Genomic DNA, 24,881 nt, shown 5'->3' on the forward strand with positions numbered 1-24,881 from the left:
AAAAACGAAGAAAACAGTCCGTCAGCATTCAGTGCAACAACTGTTATTTGGATGATTACGTGTTGCCTTTTTTTTTTTTTGGCGATACGCCGCTCCGCGGCACGTAGGATCCTCCCGGACCGGGGCACAGACCCACGTCCCCTGCATCGGCAGGCGGACTCTCAACCACTGCGCCACCTGGGAAGCCCCTACATGTTGCCTTTTATAGGCAATGTCTAGCTCTTCTCACGGCCCATTCCAGTTATTCTGAACACCAATCTCTACCTTAACCGCAAGGGTGAGAGTTTTACTTTCATTTTTACCCAATAGCATCTCTCTTACAGTTAAAATGGAAATACTCTATAGGATTTAAATTATTTTCAGAAACCCACGTGAAGTTTCAGTAAACAAATCCTTTCCTCTACCACCCTGTTCCTTTTCTTTGTAAAAATACTATTCTGTGTCTTCTTTGGCATTTATGTACTAAAATATCAACACATTCACACTGAAGCACCATTTCTGGGAGAGATACTGGGTCATCCTTTAAAGATGGAATTGTGTCAAATATACACGATGTGTGAGTACGTACATACACATATACATGTGTTTTAACACCTACATATAAAATCAATATTTCAAAGTGACGGCTGTTTATTGGTAATGAAAGCTATGATATTAGAATAGAATAGAATGCAATGTAGCTTATGGAAAAGTTGAATCACATGAAAAACCAGCAGCCAGTGGAGGAGGTGGAAGGCGGCGGTGTGAGCGGGACCAGAAATCCAGCAGCCTCGGCGAAACGCAACAAAGGGTGTTATGGCTGCCCTGCCCTTACCTAAAAATGTTGTTTTTAAATAAAAAGTTTTGCCAAAAAATGTTAGTTTAATCCTGAATTTGCAATATACTGGTGGTAAAAAGGTAGCAATAGAATGCCGAAAAATATTTCAAGATTCTTTGCAAAGACCCTAGAAATTAAATGAAGCCACGGAATAGATCATTATATGGAAGTTCTTCCATTATGAAAAGTAAAGTCTATCTTGTATATCCCGGAGAACATCATTGTTCTGTCACGTCACAAAGGATGTTAGAATCTAATAAAGATGATGACTAATAGAGAATTTTGTCAAGATTTAAGCTTTTTAAAATTTTAGTTCCACGATTCCACTATTATTCACTGTTATTTGAATCGGAGCATGGGAGGAAATGAAGAAACAGGAGGCTGCAGGAGTGAACCACATAAGCCAAACCCATTACTTTCTACCTAACGGTTAAAGAATGAATCGGGGGCTTCCCTGGTGGTGCAGTGGTTGAGAGTCCACCTGCCGATGCAGGGGACACGGGTTCGTGCCCCGGTCCAGGAAGATCCCACATGCCGCGGAGCGGCTGGGCCCGTGAGCCATGGCCGCTGAGCCTGCGCGTCTGGAGCCTGTGCTCCGCAACGGGAGAGGCCCCAACAGTGAGAGGCCCGTGTACCGCAAAAAAAAAGGAATGAATCAGAACATGGAGTTATCTGAATGCAGGAACAGCACGCCTAGGTATCCTCAAGCCAACCTCAGCAGGGGAGGTGTGCTTTACCCTGACGGCTAAGCAAGAGTGGGGAGCCACGGCTTCCCGGGGTGTAAAGGCAGGCCTGGCACGTGCTCCCGCCTCCCATCACTGTCCTGAGAGCAGAAGGCAGCTCAGCCTCTTCAGAGAGCTTTGCTAAGACAACTTCTCAAAGGCATCCCCTGCAGGGCCTCCTGAAAGCGAGACCTTTCACGCATTTCCACCACACAGATTCCAGAGCCGACCCGTGGAATAGCCCAAGCGGTTCCCATACTCACACGGGGGCCGAGGAAGCCGCCAGGGCCGCTGGGTCCCGGGTAGCCTGCGTCACCCACTGTCCCGTTGCAGCCGTCGTAGCCAGGCGGTCCTCTGGGCCCGCCCTGGCCAGGATGTCCCTGGAAACAGAGAAGCGAGTGAGTCTTCAGCCCGCAGGGGTCTAGTTTTCATGTAACTGTGATGAAACAGCTTAAAATCTTCTCAGAAGAGATGTCCCTGGCATGAATCCAAGCGCCAAGACAACTCAAAATGAACCAATGAATGAGTGAAAAACTAAGTCGTCAAGGGCACACAGGTGTCCTTCTCAGCGGCAGAGGGCCTGCACGACACAGTTCCGTTTCCCACGGGCTTTGGTAAGATGTCAACTGTCTTGGGGTTTCTGCTGCTTTGCTTCCTTGGGCGACAGGGAGGGCTGTTTTAGCAGGAACAGGAAAGGGTAGGTTGAAAAATTCTAGAAAACACTCTAGAAGCAGATGCTGCTTGGGGATAGCAAGGGTCAGCTGTGCCCAACCGAATTCTAGATGGAGCTGTACAGACCCACGTCCTAAATGGGCGAGAGTCACACCTGCAGAGGGATCTCATCAGTGACTTAGCGGCAGGTAGAAGAGCTGATTTCCTTACTGACTTTCTTCAATAAGTCAATTGACTTATTGTCGTCTTCAGGAACAGGACTTTTTAGATTTTAAACACGAATAGAAAGCAAGTCAGGTGTTCTGGGATGCCGGGTGGGGGAAGGAAGGCAATGCGATCACATGTGTCTTTCGTGTAACTCGGGGTCAGGCTAGGTCTCTGGGCGTCTCAACCACGTGAATCTGGTTCTGGAGACATGGAGGGGTCAGGTTAATAATCTACAGTTTATGGACTACGAGACCAGAGCCTGTTTTGCTGTTTCTTTACACGATAGATGTTTAGATATATGATTTCTTACTGTACAATTTCTTTACAATTTTGGTTTTCTTGATAACAGACCAAATATATATTCCAGAGTGATTTTTGAGGCCAGTGGGCTGTCTTTTAGGTTTACCTTGAGAAATCTGGAAGGTTTCAAAGGAAATGAACAAGCCTTACACAGAGTGCCTGTACCCTGAATGATATTAAGAAATACAATAAGAGAAACAGAATTTTTCTTTTGTTTGCACATTTTTTTGCTTCCGATGTTCAGAGCCATTGCTTTCACTGGTGCCATCAGATAAGAGATCCAGTAGGCTTTTCAGTCAACCCTCTGGTGGGTCAGAGAAACCCTGATTGTCCCTGTAAATCATGAGACACAATCTCTCTGGTATTGGAGAGCCAGCAGCATTTTGGTCTTCGACGTAAAGGCCTCTTTTTTAGGGGTCTCTAGAAGCTGACCTTCAAATTCAGAAATCAAGCTCTGCAGGTGTTCTCATGACTGTTAGGATTCCGTGATGCTTTCATTAAAACGTGCCACTGAGTCCCTTACTCTCCTCCCGAATTACCCGTCTGCTATTGGTCTTTCTGACTCGCTTAGAATCGATCGACGTCATTTGAAATTGCATGCCAACCTGGTCTTAGTTTGAAATTGTCCTTCAAAGAAAAATTTCAATTCTGTTGAGCTATATGTCCCTCTTGTGTCCAACATCTAATTAGGTCCATTTCTGTAGGATACAATTCTTAGATTTACCGCACATCGCTTTCTATATTCGACTTCTAAACAGCCAAAACTGTCAGGTCCTTTTAACTCTGTGCCCATTAGGTGCTTATATACTGAAAGTGGCATTTACATTCACTTACTGTGGAGCATCTATCAGACTTCGGCAGTTAAAGAGACTGTTTTTAGCAGCGCTGACATTCTGTAGAAAATGACCCGTCATCTGTACACCATGATCACCCTTCCGTATGATGACTATTTCCTCCCTAATTTGCGAAATATTTGCTTCTGATATTAAATGAGTAGGAAGTGGAAAAACGAATGAAAACAAGATACAGATCAGTTACACTCTTTTCCCATAATGTCGCTCCATCTAAAGCGCGGACCTCTACTTTCAGAAGAGACCACACTGAGGAATGATCCAAAGAGTCCAAAAAAGTAGGTTAAAAATGGGCGATTTCCTTCGAGGCAGTTGGTAGGGAAATACTTTTGTTATTTGTTTAACCCTTGAAATCTGCGGATTCTTCAACTCTGCCAATTTCTCAAGATTCTGACTCATGTGAGAGTTATTTCCTGATTTGCTCATAGCTGTGTGTTGTCACTGATGTGTCTGTTCGAGGCCTCACTGAGGATCACCAGCCATGTAGGTCTCACGTCTTGGCAAGTGTGGCTTCCTTTCCTTAGCTCTGCCTTCTGCTGCAAAAGCCTCCTTGAAGGTGGAGCTAAAGATCTGAAGGAAAAGCATGAATCCCCTGTGACTGCTGTCCGCTCACGCCCTTTCCCTTTTCTCCTGCGATGGAGCAGCGCCACTTGTGTAGCCTGGGGGGTTGAGGATTCTCCCCCTGTGTGTGTGTGTGTGTGTGTGTGTGTGTGTGTGTGTGCGCGCACGCACGCGCACACATAAGTGTACAGGCACGGTGACAGACAACATGTGTGTAGGGTAAGGGCGCAGACATCTGCGTGTGTGTGAAGTTCCAGTGGCAGTTGTCCTTCAACTTCAGCGGTTAGAGGGATGGGGCAGGTCTGAAAGTGCGATAAACACATTTATCCCGGAGGCTGGGATCCGCAGGAAGCCGGCCCTGGGAAATCTGCTCCTGGGTCCCGTGAAGGCTGTGAGTCAGGCTGCTTTGTTTATTTTCTTATGCCACAAGAAGTAAAGTAAACTAGGTTAGAAAAACACATTTGATTGCGTTTTGAGACTTTCTCATGGACAAAGCATGCCTTTCGTCTTCTCATTTATGTGCGGTAACTACCAAGAACTTGAGAAGCTACACAAGCTTCAGGACAGCCCCGCTCTTGGCTGGACTACTTTATATTCAGGTGGTTCTGGAGTTCAAACAAAATGTTCAGACTGGCTTTTTATAGCACGTCTGTGCAACACTGCAGCTTTTTACTACAAAACAGTGTCCAGTTTTAGCAAAGTAGCCTCAATTCTGAAGCCAAGTCCAGAAGGACGTTTACAAAGCAAACAATCTGTCCAATATTTGACTGGATTCCACGAGAAAAAAATACGCACATGTAGCCCCATAAGTTTTTTGTTATAAACAAGAAAGGGGGACTAGTGAGACATGTGTCCGTAAGTCATAAACGTATTGTTTTACACGTGTACAGTGTTTTAAAATTCTAATCTTATGAAAAACTTACGGGAATTCCGTCGGCACCAGGAAATCCAGAAACGCCTCTGGCTCCCTGTAAAGAAGGCAAACAGACTTAATGATGGCCAAGACGCCTCCACCCTTCAAACAGCGAGAGAAATACCCTCAGTTACTGTACGTACCACGTCTCCCTTCGGTCCTGTGATCCCGGGAGCCCCCCTGTCACCCTTGTCACCTTTGCGGCCTTGCAGTCCTGGGAACCCTTGTAAGCCGGGGGGCCCGGTGTATCCCTGTGGGCCCACTGGCCCTGGCTGGCCCTGTAGAAACAACACACGTTCAGTTTCCACAATTCATAACCATGCATGAGCATTTTCAACCATGTTGCTTTTGAAGCTACACTCTTCATTCTTAAAGAGCTATAATCTTCAGAGAACATTACACGTAAACCACTGCCTTCTGCCACGAGAACCACAGAGCGATTCCTGGCTAACAAAGAAACCATAGAGTTCAAGGGGAAAAACATTAAATGTGAGGAAAAAATGATCCTAAATTACTACAGTGATGTTATTGTGAAATGCTAATATTGGGTTGGGATGAAAGAATAAACTTACTTGGCTTTTAAAAAAAAGTCCTTTCAGTATAAAAGAAAGTGCCAATCAAATTTCTAAGATTTTCTCTCTATCTCAGTATAATGCATACAATAGGTATGGAAATGGAACTGGCATCCAGCTATCAAAGTGGTCCCTGAATGTCTAAGTGATTGGAGAATCTCTCCTTCTGTTCACACACACACACACACACACACACACACACACACACACAGAGTGTGCGTGCATGCACGCACAGAGAAGAAAAGGTTTCTGAAATATATAAAATGTACGTCCGTATCCATCAGGATGGCTATTATTTTAAAAAAAGAAAAGACAAAATTACATGTTGGCCAGGATGTGGAGAAATTGGAACCCTTGTGCTCTGTTGGCGGGAATGTAAGTGGTGTGGTCATTGTGGAAAAGAGCATGGTGGTTCCACAAAAAATTAAACAGAGAATTACCTTGTGACCCAGCAATTCCGCTTCTGGGATAACACTCAAAAGAATCGACAGCAAAGACTTGAACAGATATCTCTACACCCATGTTCACTGCAGCATTTTCCACAATTGCCAAAAGGTGGAAGCATAGTATCCACTGACGGATGATGGATAAACACAATGTGGTCTATCCACACAATGGACCATTATTCACTTTAAAAAGGAGGGAGGGCTTCTCTGGTGGCGCAGTGGTTGAGAGTCCGCCTGCCGATGCAGGGGACACGGGTTCGTGCCCCGGTCCGGGAGGATCCCACATGCCGCGGAGCGGCTGGGCCCGTGAGCCATGGCCGCTGAGCCTGCGCGTCCAGAGCCTGTGCTCCGCAACGGGAGAGGCCGCAGCGGTGAGAGGCCTGTGTACCAAAAAAAAAAAAGGAGGGAAATTCTGACACAGGCTACAACACGGATGAACCCTGAGGACATTACACTGAGTGAAATGAGCCACACAGGGACAAATCCTGTCTGATTCCACCAACATGAGGTCCCTAGAGGAGTCACATTCATAGAGAAGAAAGTACAATACCGGCGACTAGGGGCTGGGGGAGGGGAAAGGGCAGTTAGAGTTTTATCGGGACAGCGTTTCAGCTCTGAAAGATGAAAAAGTTCTGGAGACGATGGTGATAGTGTTTGCACAAGATCTGAACACGCTTAATGCCATCAAACTGTACAAAAATGATTAAGATGGTAAATTTTATGTTACGCGTGTTTTGCCACAATAAAAATAAAAACATTAAAAAGGGGGATCTAGCTCTCTTATTACTGAAACTAATTTATGCATTAGTTCTATATTAATATCTTTTGTTAAATTAACTGACTTAATTTTTTTAGAGCAGTTTCAGGTTTACAGAAAAATTAAGCAGACACTGCAGAGTTCCCAAATACCCCTCTGCTCCTCCAACTGCCCCCCACTTCCCCACAGTTTCCTCTACTACTGACCACTTGCATTCGTGTGGGAAATTTATCACAACCGACGAACCAATACGCTATTGGCTGAAGTCCAAGGTTTGGAATAGGGCACAATTTTTGTATTGTGCATTTTATGGATTTCGATGACAGTATAACGGTGTGTATCCAACATAACAGTATCATAAAGCACAGTTTCACGACCATAAAAATCTCCTGTGCTTATGCAATCCTGTTATATTTTAATGAACCTCCCAGGTTAGCCCCAATTTAAAAAAAATCCCCAACCAACTAACTCTGGCTCGACTCCTCCTTAAACGCGTGGGTCTGCTGTTTACTCATCACACAGAGCCCTTCTCTGCCAAGGCCCCTCTGCTCTCATGCTTCAAATTCTGGTCTTGCCTTTAGATTAAGGGGCTTCTGAGTCAGCGTTTCTAGTCTTCTCTGTCACCGCCTGTAAAGAACCTTGCTTATATAAACGGTGCAGCTAAGACGTCTGTCTGTCTTCGCAGAATGTTTCTAATCTGTGCTCAACGTCACACAACACTGACAGGAAGTGAGTAATTTCAGATGCGGCGCGAGGTGCGGCCTTCATGTCACAGACAGAATCGGAGGGAAGCGCGTGGGGAGACCCTGCTGCCCCTCCCTTTAGATGTTGGACCCCAGGCATGAAGGGAGCAGTAAAGAAGTGTCTTCGGGGTGGAGGATACAGATCCCGCTAGATGGCTTAGACCTGCCCCAAAGCTTGGGCCCCCGGTCTCCTCAGACAAAGGGGAGACTGGGGCTCCCTCAGGGCCAGGTCAGCGTTTTAGGGATGGTAGATTCTCTGCTCTCCCCGCACGAGTTCCGGAGAGGCCAGTTCGTGCAGGAACCAGCAGATGCTCCCCTGGGGTAGCCTGACCACACGCATCGTGTGTCACGGCAAAGCCAGCGTGTTTGAATTTCTGGAGAACGTGAAAAAAGTGGTTAGGGGGATTGTGGTCCAAGACGGGTAGCCCTGACCTTGGACACATGACATCCCAGGCTCATCCTTTTCTAAGGTCTTGGCATGATACATTTGTTGGAAGTTTGGGGACAAACATGCTTTTTTTTTTTTTTTTGTGGTACGCGGGCCTCTCACTGTTGCGGCCTCTCCCGTGTCGCGGAGCACAGACTCCGGACGCACAGGCTCAGCGGCCATGGCTCACGGGCCCAGCCGCTCCGCATGTGGGATCCTCCCGGACCGGGGCACGAACCAGTGTCCCCTGCATCGGCAGGCGGACTCTCAACCACTGCGCCACCAGGGAAGCCCTGATTCACATTTTTATGGCTCTTCCTCAGCTGTGCTCATTTCTGTTTTGTCTGTGACTGCAGACCATGCCTCTAAGCCTCAGAATTCCCCTAACCATCGGAGGCCCCTAGTGTGTTAGTGCTTACAGGCAGCAACCTTTGGGGGATAGAATGTTTCTCATTAGTACTGTCATTTTTATTGCCCATAATCTACATCTCTTCCAGGGGATGACTGTCTAGCGCCAACTAAGAGGGACCGTCTCCCATTAACCCAAATGGGATACGTGCGTCTTAATGAGGAAAAGCCTCACCTTGTCTCGAGTTCATTAACCTTTCCTGACTCCCTTTGATGGGGAGAGTGACTAGTGACATCACGGTCTCATTTTCCTCCCACTGTCAGTAAACTTCTCTTTAACTTTTGTTTCTTGGAAGGGAAGTCTGACTTTGGGAATAAAACTCTAGCCTTTCCTTCTCTGGAACACGCTCTCACTTTTTTCTTTTTATGGAGGTGAAATTCCCATACCACAAAACTACCCATTTTAAAGTGGCTTCAGGTATATTCACAATGTCCTCTATCTGTCACCTCTATCTAGCTCCAAAATACTTTCCTCACCCCAAAGGAAATCCCATACCCACTACCATCATTCTCATGCCCCTAACCTCCAGCCTCTGGTAACCACCGTCTGCTTTCGGTTTCTATGGGATTTACCCATTCCGGATATTCCATATGAATGGAATCATACGTATGATATATGATCTTCTGTGTCTGGCTTCTTAACCTAATGTTTTTGAGGCTCATCCATGTCGTAACACGTGTCGGTACTTTATCCACGTTTATGGCGGAATAAGATTCCACTGTGTGGATAAACCAGTTCGTTAGTTGTGGACGGTGCTGCTATGAACATACACACACCACTATCTGCTTTCTATGCACACACCTGCTTTCAGCTCTTTTGGGTCTACACTTAGGAGTGGAATGGCTGGATCACACGGTAACTTTGTTTAACTGCCTGAGGGAGAGAGCGCCAGACTGTTTGTTTTCTACAGCGGCTGCCCCATTGGACATTCCCACCTGCAATGTGTGAGGGTCCTAAATTCCCCTACATTCCCACCAACACTTGTTATTTTCCATTAAAAATATATATAGCCTAGAGGGTGTGAAAATGGCGTCATTCTGAAGAGCTCATCTTGAGCTTCTGACAGATGAAACATTTCACAAAATCCCCTCTAGCTGCGGCTCTAGGGAAAAGCCGGGACGAGCCTGGAGGGAATCTGAATTATTCCCTCGTCTTCCAGGACTGGTCCCTCAGTCTTGCTCTCAGTGCAAATCCTGCATTGCTGGGACCAAAAGGACCCTTATGTCAAGGTCTGAGGACCCTGGTATGCATGCTTTGGTCATCAGGGATGAGATTTCCCCCAGGATATCCTGCCCACCAGGGCATCTAGGGTGTTTGCAAAGAGCAGCTGGAATGATTAGTAACAAAAAGGATTTTCCTCTGTACTAATCATCACCCTTATCAACTTCCAGCCTCAGATGAGAAAAGTCCTGATCGGAAAAGTTATTTCCATCTCTTCCTTTCTTTTTGTAATAAGTGATGTTAAAAATACAAATTACCCCAGAAAGAGTAGGACTGTAGCTTAACTGTCTTTGCATAAATTTCTAAAGCTCCTAAAATTCCTGCAATATACTTGACAAAAGTATTTCCACAAAATACTTCTCAAAAGCCAGCAGACATTTGGAAAGGAGCTATAAGCCTCATTGCCCTCTCTGTGCCCCCCGCCCACAGAGAACTTGATTCGTATAGATGTATCACTTCCTAGGAAACGGGATAACGGGAGGATCCTGTACTCCTGTATCTTCTGGGATGAAGCCCTACAAAAGGGTTCAAAAAATGGTTTCTCTCATTTTTACCCCCAGGACAAGTGTATCAAGGAGGTATCGCCCCCGCTTGAGAGGGGAGACAAGCGGGATCTGGAGGGTTAGGGTCAGGGATGACTGATGCATTTAGGTCTCGGCAGGGGTGGAGTCCACCTTCCACGCCACCCTTGCTGCTCGAGTCGAGGTCCATGAGCTGCATCAGCGCCACCTGGAAACTTGCGGGAGATGCAGATTCTCAGGCCCACCCAGCCCTCCCGGGGCGGCACCGACCGTGATCCCAGGCGGGTTCTTTGCACAGTGAAGTCTGAGAATCCCTGCATGACCCCACCCTCCTTCCCCTCCTGAAGTTTTCATGGAAGGAGGCAGGTATGTCTTCGTAAGAAAACTCTCTTAAGCATGAGGTTACATCTCAGAAGAGAGGTCGGGCTTCCTGAGCTGGGCAGAGAAAAACCTAATAATAATGTCTGTTGGAGACTATTTCTAACAAAGTTTTTGTGGTCTCATGCTTCGGTGCAACTGTAAGAAGGAACCAACTTTGGTCACTGTTCGGATGGAGGGGTGCACACGTGCCTCTCCCTTTTGGACATCACTCCTGGAGGATGCGTGGGACGTCCAGGGTTAGTTTTGGAAGCTGGAGTCTGGACGGGCTGAGAGTAGGAGTCCAGGCTTGAGCGCACATTGCTTAAATACCGCTACTGTGGAGGGAATGCACTTCAAGTCCCGAGACACTAAGCTTTCATGAACTTGGAATTTTCACTTCTGAGAAAAGGGGCAAAATAGATCTGTGCACAGGCTGAAGACCTCTGCAGCTTCAGCGTCAAAAATAAAGGTAGAAGATGGATATGACCAATCAAGGCCCCGAGAAATCACACCTCAAGTGCAGAAAACCCCAAGGAGGTGCCAGCTGCCATCCAGCTTACTAGCCTTAACACCCGCACTGGGAAAGGGAGTAAAAAAGGGAACGATCAAGAGAAACGTTTCCAAGGATCAATCCTGCTTCACTGCACATCAGGACTTTTAATCTACGGTACAGTATTTTCCTGGTAGAATAAGAATAAGCTTTTCATGCCTTCCTGGCCAACATCTGAATAGTAGGAAATCCCTTCTTCTTCCTAAGTGTACTCTTCCTGTCTCGCCTTTTATGGGCTCTGGGCGCTCCTCCAGACACCCACATCCTCTCCATCCCCTGGCGGCCCCTCCCCTCCCGGCCCTTCCTTCCAATGCTGTAGCTCTCTGTGACCTTCAGGGGATTCCAGACCAAGTCCCAGCTCATTCCGTGAGCTGTGCACACACATATCTGAGAACATATCAAATGGCCCAAAGGGCTGGAAGGACCTTTCTTTTAGGATTCAGGAAAATAATCTGTTCGTCTAAATTTTAGAATCACTCATCTTTCTTAGGGATAATCATTAGCATTTGTGAGCAATTTCTGATCACCTGGCAGAGTGAAGTCACGCCCTCTTCCAAGCTAATAATAATGTGAAGGTTAGTATTGAACTGTATATTACACATATAATAGCTATCAGTAAATAGGGCCAACTGCTTGCTCCAGGCAAAACAGACAGCGCTGATGCTAACTCTGCCACCTTTTCCCTTCGCTTCTTACTAATATATAACAAAACATCAGGACTCTGCCCTGGGTGCTACTCCAAATAAAAGAGTTGACTTATTCCTCAATAAGAAGTGTATGGCCTCCTGGGAATCCTGCTGTCCTGCTCTCCAAAATTATCTGACACAGATTGTAGGGCGAGTGTTGATATAAGGGAAACAACATCCATACGTAAGGAAACAATCTTTGACCCTCACCCGGCTCCAGAGACAAACATTTATCAGTCAAAATGGAATGCAGACCTAAATGTAAGCGCGAAGACTGTAATACTTCTAGAAGAAAAGCGCAGGGAAGAATTTTTGCGACTGGATTAGGCGAAGGTTGCTTTGATAAGACATGAAAATCACAAGCCATAAGAGACAAAAAGTTGATAAGATTAAAACATTTGATCCTCAAAAGATACCGTCTAAAACAGAAAGAAGGCCGCACGCTGAGAGGGAAATAGTCACAAGACACATACACAGAATATAGAAAGAGTGCCCAGAAATCAATAATAAAGAAAAGAACCTGATTGAAAAAATGCGTAAAAGATCTGAACAGACCCTTCAACACAGAAGAGGTACAGATGGAAGACAGGCATGTGAAAGGGGTTAAACACCATCGGTCATTAGGGAAAGGCAAATTCAATCCAGAAGAAGGTGTAGCCGCGGCTGCTGGAAGGGCTGACACACCCACACAGAGAAAACTGGCAACGCCAAGTGCTGCAAAGGATGCGGAGAAGCCGAAGTCTCATCACTGCTGGGGACACAGACCCGAGCGGCTAAAGCCAAACGCACACTTACTAGAAGAACTTTAGGCAATGGTTCCTAGTGGTTCAACTTATTTCAGCTGAAAAGTGGAAACAACCTGAGTCTCCGTCAGTGGATAAAGAAACCACGGTCCATTCAGGAAATGGAATACTGCTTAGCAACACAAAAAGAAGCAGCCATCCACTGTGCATGACGGTGAGGATGGATCTCCAAGGCACTGCACTCAGTGGAGGATCCAGACACAAAGGCTGTGTTCTGTTTGTCCTGTTTATGCGATACTGTGCTATGATCCCATCTAGGGGACACTCTAGAGACAGAAAGCAGAGAATTGAGTGCCAGGCCTGGGGGCGGAGGGAGAGGACAGACTACCAAGGGCACAAGGAAACTCTGGGGTCGTGGACCTGTTTTATATCATGTCGTTGGTGGTCGTTACATGGCTGGACACATTTGCCAATATTCACGGAATTGTACGTAAACTATACCTCGATAAACTTGACTTAAAAAGAAACAAACAACAGAAAAGGGGTCTTGTGGAGGCCAAGATTAAGAAGACCACCTCTGCAGTTCACAGGCAGATTGCATAGGACCAAGTCCTTCCTTCTAGTACATTCTTACAAGTGAATTTATAAACTAGATATTATTTAGAAGTGGAAGAAGAGAGGATGCTTGTAAAATGACGTATTAAAAACATCTAGCAAGGTGCTTCTGAAAAATGTCTGCCTGTGAAATGAAAAAATCTGAAGAAACCAAGACGGAGCTTTCCTTGTGTGGAAGCTGGATCCTGCGGGATCCTGGCAGGAATTAGGACCGTCCTCCCCACAGCCCACAGGACGGCAGGGGTGGGAGTGGGTCAGGACCAAACCAGATTCAGAAGCAAAAGATACACCTAGGATGTCAAGCCTTCCATTATATGTGGCTTTCATAACAAACAAAAACAGAGGGTGTCACCTGTAATAAGATGTTCTTGGGTAGTTTATCTGAAATGATTTGACTTGGAAAGATTCACATTTTAAAGCAAAGGAAAGATAGATTCTCTCTTGTTCTCCATCCATAGGACCAAGAAGTCTGAAAACTGTTCCTTATTCTAAAAATAGGCAGCACATGGGCAGTCGAACACAATGGCTTCAGCCCAACACAAGGCTGAGCTTTTGAGAGTCTGGATGTGATCTGCCTTGGCACAGTTCAGAAAAGCTGGTTTTCTGGAAAGGCCTTCCATTGCCTCTGTGCTTTGTGGCAGTTAAGTACATTTCATTTGCCTAAAGACGAAGCCTTGCCTAACAGACAGACTGGACTTCCTAAGCCTCTTGTTCTCCAGGAAGGAGCGGAGGTAGGTGGTGTGGATGGGCTGAGGGCTGCAGGGAGCAGAAACGGCGGCCAAGGAATGGGCTGGAAGAAGCCGATTCTGGGGCTCTGGTTGTCAAGCTCCCATACGTGGGAAACAATGAAACGCTCTTTCTAACTGAGCAGCTGACAGCATGGAGACAGTATCAACAACCAGAGTGTCGTCAAGTAGCCCTGATGTCATCCTGAGTTATCACACAGGGCGGCCCCAGGCTGTGCTGACATGACTAGAAAGTGACAGCTACAACAGGAGACAGCTGTGGAGTCACTGGGATTATGAGAAGCTGACGCGGCCATAAAAAAGAGCGAAATAACGCCATTTGCAGCAACGTGGATGGATCTAGAGACTGTCTACTGAGTGTAGGAAGTCAGACAGAGACAATATCATATGATATCGCTTGTGTGTGGAATCTAAAATAAGGGTACAGATGAACTTATCTACAAAACGGAAAGAGTCACAGATGTAGAAAATAAATTTATGGCTACCAAGGGGAAAGGGGGGGTGGGTGGGATAAACTGGGAGATTGGGATCAACATATACACACTACTCTACATAAAATAGATACGAAGGACCCTCCGTAGAGCACAGGGAACTCTACTCGATACTCTGTAGTGGCCTAGATGGGAAAAGACTCTAAAGAAGAGTGGGAAAAAAAAAAGAGTGGATATATCTATATGTATAACTGAATCACTTTGCTGTACACCTGAAACTAACACAGCATTGTAAATCAACTCTACTCCCATAAAAATTAATTAAAAAAAAGACGATTGGTAATGAAAACAGTTTGCGGCCAACATTCATGGGCTCAACTGTAGACTATCAATTTTCATGTGTGAGCTGCACATGCCAACCTCTCACTAGTGCCCTTAGGTTGTATTCTGAGGTCATCTCACGTGTGCAGTGGAGACCGCGTCGTGACACCCTGTCTCTGTCACTGCCCTGCGTCCAGGGACAGCCAGCAGCCCGGGAAACACAGCCCCTAGAGGGAAGAGTGAGCAGAAACACCGCGTGGCCTTCCAAACATCGGCCTCCCCGCCGAGATGATCCACCGGGCGGGCGGCCTTGGAGAGGGACCTCTTAGCATCCGTGGCACAGACCAGGAACGGAACCAACAGTTCTGTCTCCTTTCCATTTAGACTAAACACAGTCACACGAAAGAAGAACATCCCCGAGGCTGGCATCATATTAAGTTGGTCTGTCATGGAAAAAAAAATTGGCCAACAAAGGAAAAAAGATTAAGAGCCAGGGAGGGTTCCGACGTGGCTGGGCGCAGGGCTCTTTGCCTGGTCCTCTGCATTTGAAATGTTCCTGAAAACGTCAAGTTCTAACTCGAGCTCCACCTTCTCCATCCTGAGAAAAGGTGTGACTACTTCTCCTCCCCCTTCCTTGGCTTTAATCTACTTTTCTGTTCCTGTATGTTCATGAAAGTTACATAGCTTTTTCATTTCCTCTTCCAGATTTCAAAATTTATTTTTACATTTACATGCAATGAAATCCACTTTTCCGGCATGTAGTTCTGTGAGTCTGGACACACAGATGCTCCGAGTAGCATCAGCTCAAGTCGCTGGGCTGCCCGCCACCCCTTGTGGTCAAGCCCCCTCCCCAACCTCTGTCCATCACTGGTCTTCCTTTAGTCTCATGGTCATGCCTCTCCCAGATGGTCACACACATGGAATCACTCGGTGTCACAACTCTGGCGTCGGCTTCTCTCACTCAGCGTTTGAGATCCACCGCCTTTGCGGCATCAACAGGGTGATCCCTTTTATCGCGGAGGAGTGCTCTGTTATATCCCATCACCACGATGTTTATGCATTCACTCCCTGAAGGACATCTGAATCGCTTCCAGTTTTTGGTCAATGTGAATTGGGCTGCTAAAATCACTCATGTATGGCTTTTTGGTATGTGTGGACATGCTTTTGTAAACACTCAAGAATGAGAGCACTGGGTCTTACGGTCAGAGTACATTTAACTTTAATAAAGCTGCAGGGGGCTTCCCTGGTGGCGCAGCGGTTAAGAATCCGCCTGCCAATGCAGGGGACACGGTTCGAGCCCTGGTCCGGGAAGGTCCCACATGCCTCGGAGCAACTAAGCCACAACTACTGAGCCTGCGCCCTAGAGCCCGCAAGCCACAACTACTGAAGCCTGAGCGCCGCAACTACTGAAGCCCGCACGCCTAGAGCCTGTGCTCCACAACAAGAGAAACCACCGCAATGAGAAGCCCGCGCACCATAATGAAGAGTATCCCCCACTCGCCGCAACTAGAGAAAGCCTGCGTGCAGCAATGAAAACCCAACGCAGTCAAAGAAAAAAAAACTCCAGGGGGACCCAGTCATAGGAGGACACCCGCACAATTAAAATAAATAATAAATAAGTAAGTAAAAAATAAAGCTGCAGAACTGTTTTCCATTTTGTGTTCCCACCAGCAATGCACCAGAGTTCCAGGTCCCTGTCAGCACTTGGTATCGTCAGCTTGTTCCCTTAGCTGTCCTAAGAGCTCTGCAGAGCTGACACGTTATGGTTTTAATCTCGCTCCTTCCACGTTAGTGCTGATGCTGGATCCAGTGCAGGGCTCAGAGTTTCCACTTGTAGCACCATCCTTACTGGTTCTGGGACATCCCTCTGCAATGAAAACTGGCGGTCCAGTCCCCTGTGAGCCCCCGTCGCACGGTTTGCTCAGAGTCAACCGGGATTGTGACCACAACTTAGGTGCCTTTGCTCTTCTCCATGAAGACAAACCACGCACAGTCAACTTCTCTACAAATGTGAGTTCCGAGGTCAGGAGGGCCTGGGGCTGGCGGGGCGGGGGCCAGTACGAACATGATATCAGGTCTGAAACGTGATCTCAGAGCAAAGGGCCTCAAAGGCAGGGATGAGAAGGGATGATCTCTGTGGGGCAAGCACGTTACCTTGAACCACACTGAGGCAGGAAACAAGATAGTTAACGAATTTCTACCGTAGAGAAACTAAAGAGAAAATCAGCCCCAAACTTTTTACCTACTGTATGGACTTCATTTTATTTTTGTAAAAGAACATTCTCTTCTACAATATCCTTCAGCAATATCCTACATTGTTGTACAGGATGCATGCCTGTCTTTCTGGTACAGAAACACCAGCTTCTGCTTGAGCAAGATTCTTACAGGGAAAAACAGTCCTTTGAAATTAGACCAACATTACGCCCCTTTTCACATTTACCTCTCTGCTTTTCACCATTGATAGCCTAGTACTTTCCCAGAGGCTTCATAAGATATCAGGTTTGGAAGGGACTTCAGGAAGCCTCTGGGCCCTGAGCACCCCTGGGAGCATCCACTGAATCCCATCTGCCTCTTAATAAGATCCCAGGTAACTGAGGCTCCTCAAAGCTTGAGTAGATCACTCAGGAATGGCTCCTATCCCAGGACCGGTCCTGGCTGGCCGGCAGAGCATCAGCTGGGGAGAGTCTGGCGCCTGAAGAATTTCTGGTCTAACAGCTTGCGGGTGGAAAGGGGTGGAGCCTGGGAATCTCTGTTTTTAAGCAGCTCCCCAAGCAATTCCGATGTACAGTCAGGCTCCTCACGTGGGACAGATAAGGGAACAGCTCGGGGAGGTGCAGCCCCCTCGTCACTCTGCCCATCCTCCTGCTGGGAACCCCTCCCAGCATCCCCTCCGCCTGCACACTGGGTGCTCCCTGCGATGGTCAGGGTGGCTCACCACTGCTGACCCTCTGAGGGTTTACTCTCGAGTGTGGGAAATGTGCAGAGATGCCACCAAGACCCCCTCTAGCTGTAAAATCCAGGGGTCCCTCCCTGGCCCCTAAGCAGAGCGCTGCATGAGCTTCCCCATGTGGACAGGCACCGCAGCCCAGCCAAATGCTTTAGGATGGAATTTTCCTGTATTTTCAGCATTTACAATACTTTTCCTTCCTAAAGATCAGTGACATTATTCCGGTGATTTTACCGCGTGAGTCTACGTGAATGCCTTATAGCATTTTTTTTTCTCTCCAAGGAGAGAACCATCTGAAGACCACCTGAGTGGTCTCTTCCTGCAGGTGCAGGTGGCCCACCTGTGAGGGGTCTCTCCCAGCAACTGCAGGTTCTGCAACCATTCGCGGTTCCTCTTCTCCCTCACCCTCACCTTCCACATCGGATCTGTCGTCAGGTTTCAGGGATCCATCTCGTCTGCATACCTCGTCTGCAGGTGTCCCGCCTGTCCAGCCCGCGTCGGGGAAGCCAGGCTTGCCGTGTTTCTGACCCAGGCGGACTGAGCTCCTGGCACTGGGTCAGGGCCCCTGCACCTCAGGGCCTTTGCACATGCCTGCCGTCCTGGCCTGGGCTCTTGGGGGCTCTAGAGGCTGTGGCTCAAGTCTCTGGGGACGTTTTCCTGACCCTGAACCTAGACCAGGGGCTTGAAAAGCTTGCTCCAAACACAGTACTCAGTGTGCAGCCCGCGGGGACCAGGCCTCATCCAAGCCCCTGTCCCAGCCTCTGCTACAGCATCTGATGCCTGGAATGCGCTCAGGACCGTTAGATGAATGAATTACGGCTCTGAGGTCACCCAGCTCCGCCCCATGACAAGATGCAGGTTCCTCCCACATGGAAGCAGAAGACCAGAGTCTTCTGTGTTTAGACCATTATGAGCTCACGATTTCTGAAGCACTTCCAAGGCAGAGCTTCAGTGGATACAACTGTGGCCTTCTTGTTCTCTCCCTTCAATTCCTTGAGTCACCTGAATATGTCAAAATACATCCCCCCCCGTCAGGTCTTGTCGACTCTTTGCGCCAGATCTGTGGGGTTTCTGAGTGTCGGTTCTAGTGGATGGTCTGGTTTTATCTGTGTTGTCAGACAGATGGCTTTCCAGGCCTCTAGGATGCTCACGACCAGGAAGATAAATAACACATCCATCGGCTGCCAAAATCAAGATAGGAAATGAGGCAAGGGCTTTGGAATGCAGGGCTCCCATCCCCAGGAGGCTCAGTCCTGGTAATATTTCAACCAGGCTGTTCTGAGCACGATCCTCAGAGATAAGCTGTTTAGCGCACCTACCGTGACTCAGGAGGGTTAAAGGTTACGGAGAAAACGAGCGAGTTGGCCAAAGTGGGTCTGTGCAAAGCTATAAAAGGAAGATTTTCCACGCTCGCCGAAGGTCTCGGTTTTAAAATCAAATTTTAACTTTATATCAACAAAAGACGCCTTCTTATTACTTTGATTCTCCCGGTCTGAGGAACACCTTGTAGTTCTGGTGGCCAACACTAGGTGGCAGTCAGTCGCGCTCTTTGGGACAAGGGCCCACCCCACCCTCGGTTCAGACAGCTTTGCAAAGTCCAAGATTTTGCAATCGTTTGGGGTTAGAATGACCCCCCTCGGTGGATCAGAGGGCAGGCTCCACATTTGTCATGGGGAGCTAGCCTCCCATGGGGAAAATTCTGACGAAAAATTTGACTGCGGAATTCCAATGTTGTCTGAAGAGCTTATCAAAGCTCATTTTTCTCTTCGCAGGGTAGTTGAGTGAACTCAGTAATTAATTATTTGATAATTCCCTTCCCTTTTGACTTGCTCAAAGGAATGTGTTCTAAATACAGATACAGATATAGACACAGATAGATAGATATTTGAGGGCCTTTTAAACCCAAACCCAGTGCAGAGGTCCAAGAAATAGCGATCAAGTTATTGGATTTGACCCCTGTGTGGGACGAGGTTATAAGAGCAACTAACATTTCCAGACCAGAGCATTTACTGTTTGGAGCACTTTCCAACAGTAAAATGACGTAATCCCTGCAACACCTCTGTGAGGTAGGTCTGTTCTTAGGTCTATATTATAAGTAGGGGAACAGAGATACCAAGTGGTGGAGGTCCCTCAGCCAGCCTGTCGAGGAGGGGATTCATACCCAGCTTCTAGAGAATATTCCAGAGGCTGTTGTCACCACCCACCTGAACCTCCCCTGAGTCATGGGTATGACCGTGGACCCCGAATGTATCTTTTTACGGATCTTCACGAAGCTCTAATCAAGCCCAAAAGAGATGGACAAACTGCAAAAACAAACAGATGTAGGCTTGGGTTCATGGAAAATCTAGACGAAACTGAGCCAACTGCAATCCTTCAGTGATTCTCTAAAAACCCCGTGTCTCTGCTTTAACCCGATGCCGCTCAGTTTGGGACCACCTCACGGCTCATTAATCCCCCTTCTGCTCGAAAGTGACTACAGCCAGAAAGAGAAGGTGAAACTCAAACAAGGCAGGTCTGTAACTCTGGTCAAAAGGTATGTAAGGACGGCCCTGGGGCTGCAGGCTGAAACTGGGAGCTATCAGCACACACCCGGGACAACGAGACGGGTCTGACCTGCGCTCCCTCCCGCTCCCATGGACAATATGTTGTTGAAGAAGGATTACAGTAGAAAGATCTGATCGTTTCTGAATGCTGGTGGCGGTGTTTTATGGTAAAAAGACGGAATTGTTACACATTTCCTGAACAAAGGGTTTCTCTGGATGTTTGAGAGAATAAGCTTTCAGATATGGGGAAGCTATTGAAAACTTAAGCATACACCTCCCGGGAGAACAAGTTTATGGTGGGAGAAGGCCATCGTGGCTAAGAGGGCTCTGTGCAGCAACCTCAGAAGGAGATGAGCTAAGGAACAGAGGTGGTGCGCAGCCCCTGGCTACTCCTGATGGGCAGGGAAGTGTCAGAACTGGTGGCTATTTGGTTGTGAACAAAATAAAAGGGTCTAGAAGTGACTTTAAAAATTAAAATTAATTAATTAATTTGTGGCTGTGTTGGGTCTTTGTTGCTGTGCGCGTGGGCTTTCTCTAGCTGCGGTGAGTGGGGGGCTACTCTTCGTTGTGGTGCGCGGGCTTCTCATTGCGGTGGCTTCTCTTGTCGAGGAGCACGGGCTCCAGGTGCACGGGCTTCAGGAGTTGTGACTCACGGGCTCAGTAGTTGTGGCTCGTGGGCTCAGTAGTTGTGGCTCGTGGGCTCAGTAGTTGTGGCTCGTGGGCTCAGTAGTTGTGGCTCGTGGGCTCAGTAGTTGTGGCTCGTGGGCTCAGTAGTTGTGGCTCGTGGGCTCAGTAGTTGTGGCTCGTGGGCTCAGTAGTTGTGGCTCGTGGGCTCAGTAGTTGTGGCTCGTGGGCTCAGTAGTTGTGGCTCGTGGGCTCAGTAGTTGTGGCTCGTGGGCTCAGTAGTTGTGGCTTGGGGGCTCTAGAGCGGAGGCTTCAGTAGTTGTGGCGCATGGGCTTAGCTGCACCGCGGCATGTGGGATCTTCCCGGACCAGGGCTCACACCTGTGTCCCCTGCAGTGGCAGGCGGGGACACTTAACCACTGTGCCACCAGGGAAGCCCCTATAAGTGACTTTTAGTTTGATGTTGGGAGTGGCTGAAGCAAAGAGATGAGAGATGGAGGTGGGAAGCATGGACGTAAGGGTCTCAGAGAAGTGGCGGCAATGTTAGCACTGCAGGCAGAAGCCCTTAGATCAGCTGGCGACGTGGGCCTCTTTGCCCCTTCACCGTATGGGGCTGTTGGATCCTGGCAGTCTACAAACGGCAGGGACTGTATTGGTGCAGAGCTGGAAGATCCCCTCAAGATGTCAGACCACCCGAAGGTACCTAAACATGTATTTGATTGTGTACACATGAAACAGCTGGGAACAGCTCCTGGAGAAAGCTCTAGCCCAGCTTTGAATACGATGTCTCCGAGCCCGAAGTAGCCTGGACAGGGTAACATGACCAGTCAGTGGCAGAGCAGACTGGTGTTCAAGGTCGTTAATTCCTCACAACCCATGTCGCCTGTGAAGTCTGATATTGGGAAAGGTTAAACGGCAGACAGTAAAGCCAGATCAAAATTCAGCCTTCTTTATTCACAGCTTACAAGTATCTCATGCTTTGGAAATTGTTGCAAGACGTGATCAGTAATAATACCCAGTGCACGGGTGAAAGCTCTGGAGATACGGACCAGTCAGAGCCCCGTGATGGCAGCATCCCTGCATCCCTGGGCTGCCAGGAAGGCGAGGGCTGAAGGTTCCAGCCCACCGTCAGGGTTAAACGCCGTCCACAAAAGGCCGGTGCTTCCTGGTGCGTCTGCCCCAGCAGATGGCTATCTGGACATCCCGAACTTCCCTCCTACGACTCCCCGCCCGGTCAGAGTGATTATTTGGACGGACACTGAACACACATCCGCAATTAAAAAAGAGAACAACAAACCACGAGAAATTGATCTTTTTTCAGTCTGGTGGAAAGATAATGGATGGCTCATTTGTCCAGACATGAGACCTGGGGTCCTGGGCGAGAGGAAACCAAATGACATTAACATCCATTCCAGAGCAGTGACTCAGCTGTGTCCTGTTCTCATGACACGGGGCGAAAACAACCTCCAGAACACGGGTTCTTCTCCACCGCATTTGTGGAAGGAAAAATAAATAGCAGTTTCATCTACAAAATGGAAGGCAGCGACTGAAGACAGCTGCGTTTCCAGGCGTCACGCTCACCCCGACACGTCTCTTGTGCGTCTGTGCTCCTGCGAAGACCTTAAAGCACCACCTCCGGCAAAAGCGAAGATGCTCACGGCTCATTTCATCAACGGGGCAGATGCGGACAGAGTGAAAATACAGACCTGGAGCTGTGATTAGCAGGGTAAATGCTCGCGGCCTTTGGGGCTTAGAACATCCACAGTGTGGTTTATCCATCACAAGCTAGGTGCTCAGCTTCTGGGTGGGATTAAGCCCCAGAAAGCCTTACCCTGGATGTCTCTGTAAGGCGTTCCCCTTTGTGTGTGTTGTGTGTGTGGCTATCCTGCTCTCCACCACCGCCGTGGCCTCCTGGGGTTGTCCTATTTGCCCATGCTATGCAGCTGGGCAGCAGCTACACAGGGAGGGGTTCTGGGGATTTCTCTCTGTGCCTGGGTGTGGCCACGTGGAAGGCCTTCAACACCCAGACGGTCCTCTTCCTCTCTCCTACAGGGCCGTGATCCGACCACGGCCTAGATGGGCACTTAGCGGGCTGGTGCTGTATGCACCGGTGGTGATGCCCGTCGCCTCAGTCAGGGAGAGGGAGACGGCGGAACTCAGGGAGAGAGATGGCGGGAGGGAGCCCCCCAGCTGCTCTGACCCTGAGTCTCAGAGTACGGTTCCGTGACTCGAGGAAGCATTTTCTTTGCTCCCCAGTAGAACCTGAACACATTCCGAAGTCACCTCCTATCTCCCACTGGCCCGAGCCCACGTCAGCTGCTTCTGCATGGACAATCTCTCCCCTCGACGGGCAGGACCCTCGCAGTCTACGTCCTGGCCCCTGCCTTCTGCAGACGGGCTCCTGTCCTGGACCGGGCTCTGCGCGGCTTCTCTGCACACCCTGGCGTCTTACTCGGCCTCCTTCCCTGGTTTCCGAGCTGTAAAATCTGGTTTTCTCATGGGTTTACATTTGCTCTTCTTTCCCAGGAGCTCTGGGGTGAGGGCTCTCGTTCCCTGGAAGCTGCGTCAGGGATGCTTCCCAGCAGGCACCCTACCCTCTCTCCATCCGAATGTGTGCCTGACACCCCACGGTCACTGTGGACTCAGCACCCTCACAGGAGCTTGTTAATCCATTTCTTCCAGCCCTGCCCCTTCCCCGCCTCTGCCCCTCACCCCGTTCCCTGCAGTACGTCCACCTAGACCCCAGCCCACACAGTGGGGACGCTGCAGTCCTCCGCTCACAACTGGCGTGGCGCCCGGGCCTCCTGGCACTGGCCTCGGGGGCTCCTGGTCTCATCTCCTCCCAGCCCTCCGTCTGGGTCGCTGGATTCCCCCAACCGCATCCTAGGTCTGCCCTGTGCCCCCCATCTCCAGAACTGGCTGGCGCCCAGCCTCTCCCCAGACTGGCCTTTGCTCCCTTTCTTCTGGTGAGTTGACAGAGGTGCCCTGTATCAAGGAGAAGCACTGGCTCGTGATGGCTCTGCTCTCTTCCCAACCTTCCCCGATCAGAGGAAGAGGTAGGTGGTGTGGGTGCCTGTGTGGACAGCAGTCACCTCCTACGGCATCGGCCGTCTCTAAGGAGCTCCTGAAGGCTTAACGAGAGCCGGCGAAGACTCAGCCCTTCACCTTCAGCAAGATCGAACCGAGCGGTTCACATGCCCTCAAGTGTGTCCTGATCATAAATGAAGCTAGAACGACTGCTGAGGGGATATATATATATATACACACACACACATATTATATATATACATATACACACACATATATAATATGTGTATATATATACATTTAGAAGGTGTGAAGAATACAGAAAGGAGAAAAATATGTGAGGTAAACTAAATATGGACTCGACTGGAAGTTAGCTTGTAGCAGTGTAGTAGGGAAAGCATCTTGGCTTATTTATAAATTACAAAAAAATCCAAACAACCAAGCATCCACTTCTAATTTCCAAGTGGATCACAGTGGCCTTACAAGCTCATCCCCAGGAATCTAACTCTCTCTGGAATGTGCCCCAGGAGGGACCTGGTTTTACATTAGAGTAGCTTGCGTCCATATGCAGACCGGATTTTATGCGGTACATTTCTGCGAGTTTCCTGGTATGTTCCTGGATCCACTGTAACTTCTTTAAGACCAGACAACACGTACATCTTTGAATGTACATCCAGCGCTGTGCAGTGTCCCGCACCCAGCGAATGCTCGGTGAATACGCCACTTCCCCCTATTTCCGGGTAGATCGAGGAAGCCATAAATGTCTACGGTGACAACGCACCCGCTTCTGCGCGCCCTTTACGCATCTCTCTGATTTCAGACACACTGCTGCCTACAGATGACAATTTACTATCTGCTTTACGTCTGGGGTTTATGGTTAAGGCTGTCATAGATTTACTAGCTGCTCAGTACGGCAGTGATTTCTTTCAGCCAAATATTCCTCTTTGTCATGAAAACAGTAGCACTTTCTTGGAAGCTGAGCTCTGACGTGCAGGAAAGATTCAGGGGCATAGACTTGACCAATGAGAGGCTGGCATGGGGTCCCCTCGCAGAATGACTCACCAGAAAATGATTCCCAACGACGAACAGACTGCCACTCCTTCAGCTACTTTCAGCTCACCCTCCCAAGCTCCTGGCCAGAGACCACAA

At 48.4% G+C, this 24,881-nt stretch overlaps 1 protein-coding gene across 3 annotated transcripts in view; it reads right to left on the reverse strand.

Annotated features, from left to right (window-relative positions):
* The window catches only part of COL4A2 (collagen type IV alpha 2 chain), a 176,680-nt gene that overhangs the window by 57,058 nt on the left and 94,741 nt on the right, over nt 1-24,881 (reverse strand). For all 3 annotated transcript variants that reach the window (XM_024753978.1, XM_024753976.1, XM_024753977.1), the window contains exons 5-7: nt 5,187-5,321; nt 5,054-5,098; nt 1,803-1,919 (exon numbers count right to left, since the gene is read on the reverse strand). In XM_024753978.1, the coding sequence (XP_024609746.1) occupies nt 1,803-1,919; nt 5,054-5,098; nt 5,187-5,321 (297 nt within the window). The remainder of the gene's footprint in view (nt 1-1,802; nt 1,920-5,053; nt 5,099-5,186; nt 5,322-24,881) is intronic.

This window comes from Neophocaena asiaeorientalis, unplaced genomic scaffold (assembly GCF_003031525.2).
Source record: "Neophocaena asiaeorientalis asiaeorientalis breed wild unplaced genomic scaffold, Neophocaena_asiaeorientalis_V1.1 scaffold684, whole genome shotgun sequence".
NCBI classification, from domain to species: domain Eukaryota; kingdom Metazoa; phylum Chordata; class Mammalia; order Artiodactyla; family Phocoenidae; genus Neophocaena; species Neophocaena asiaeorientalis.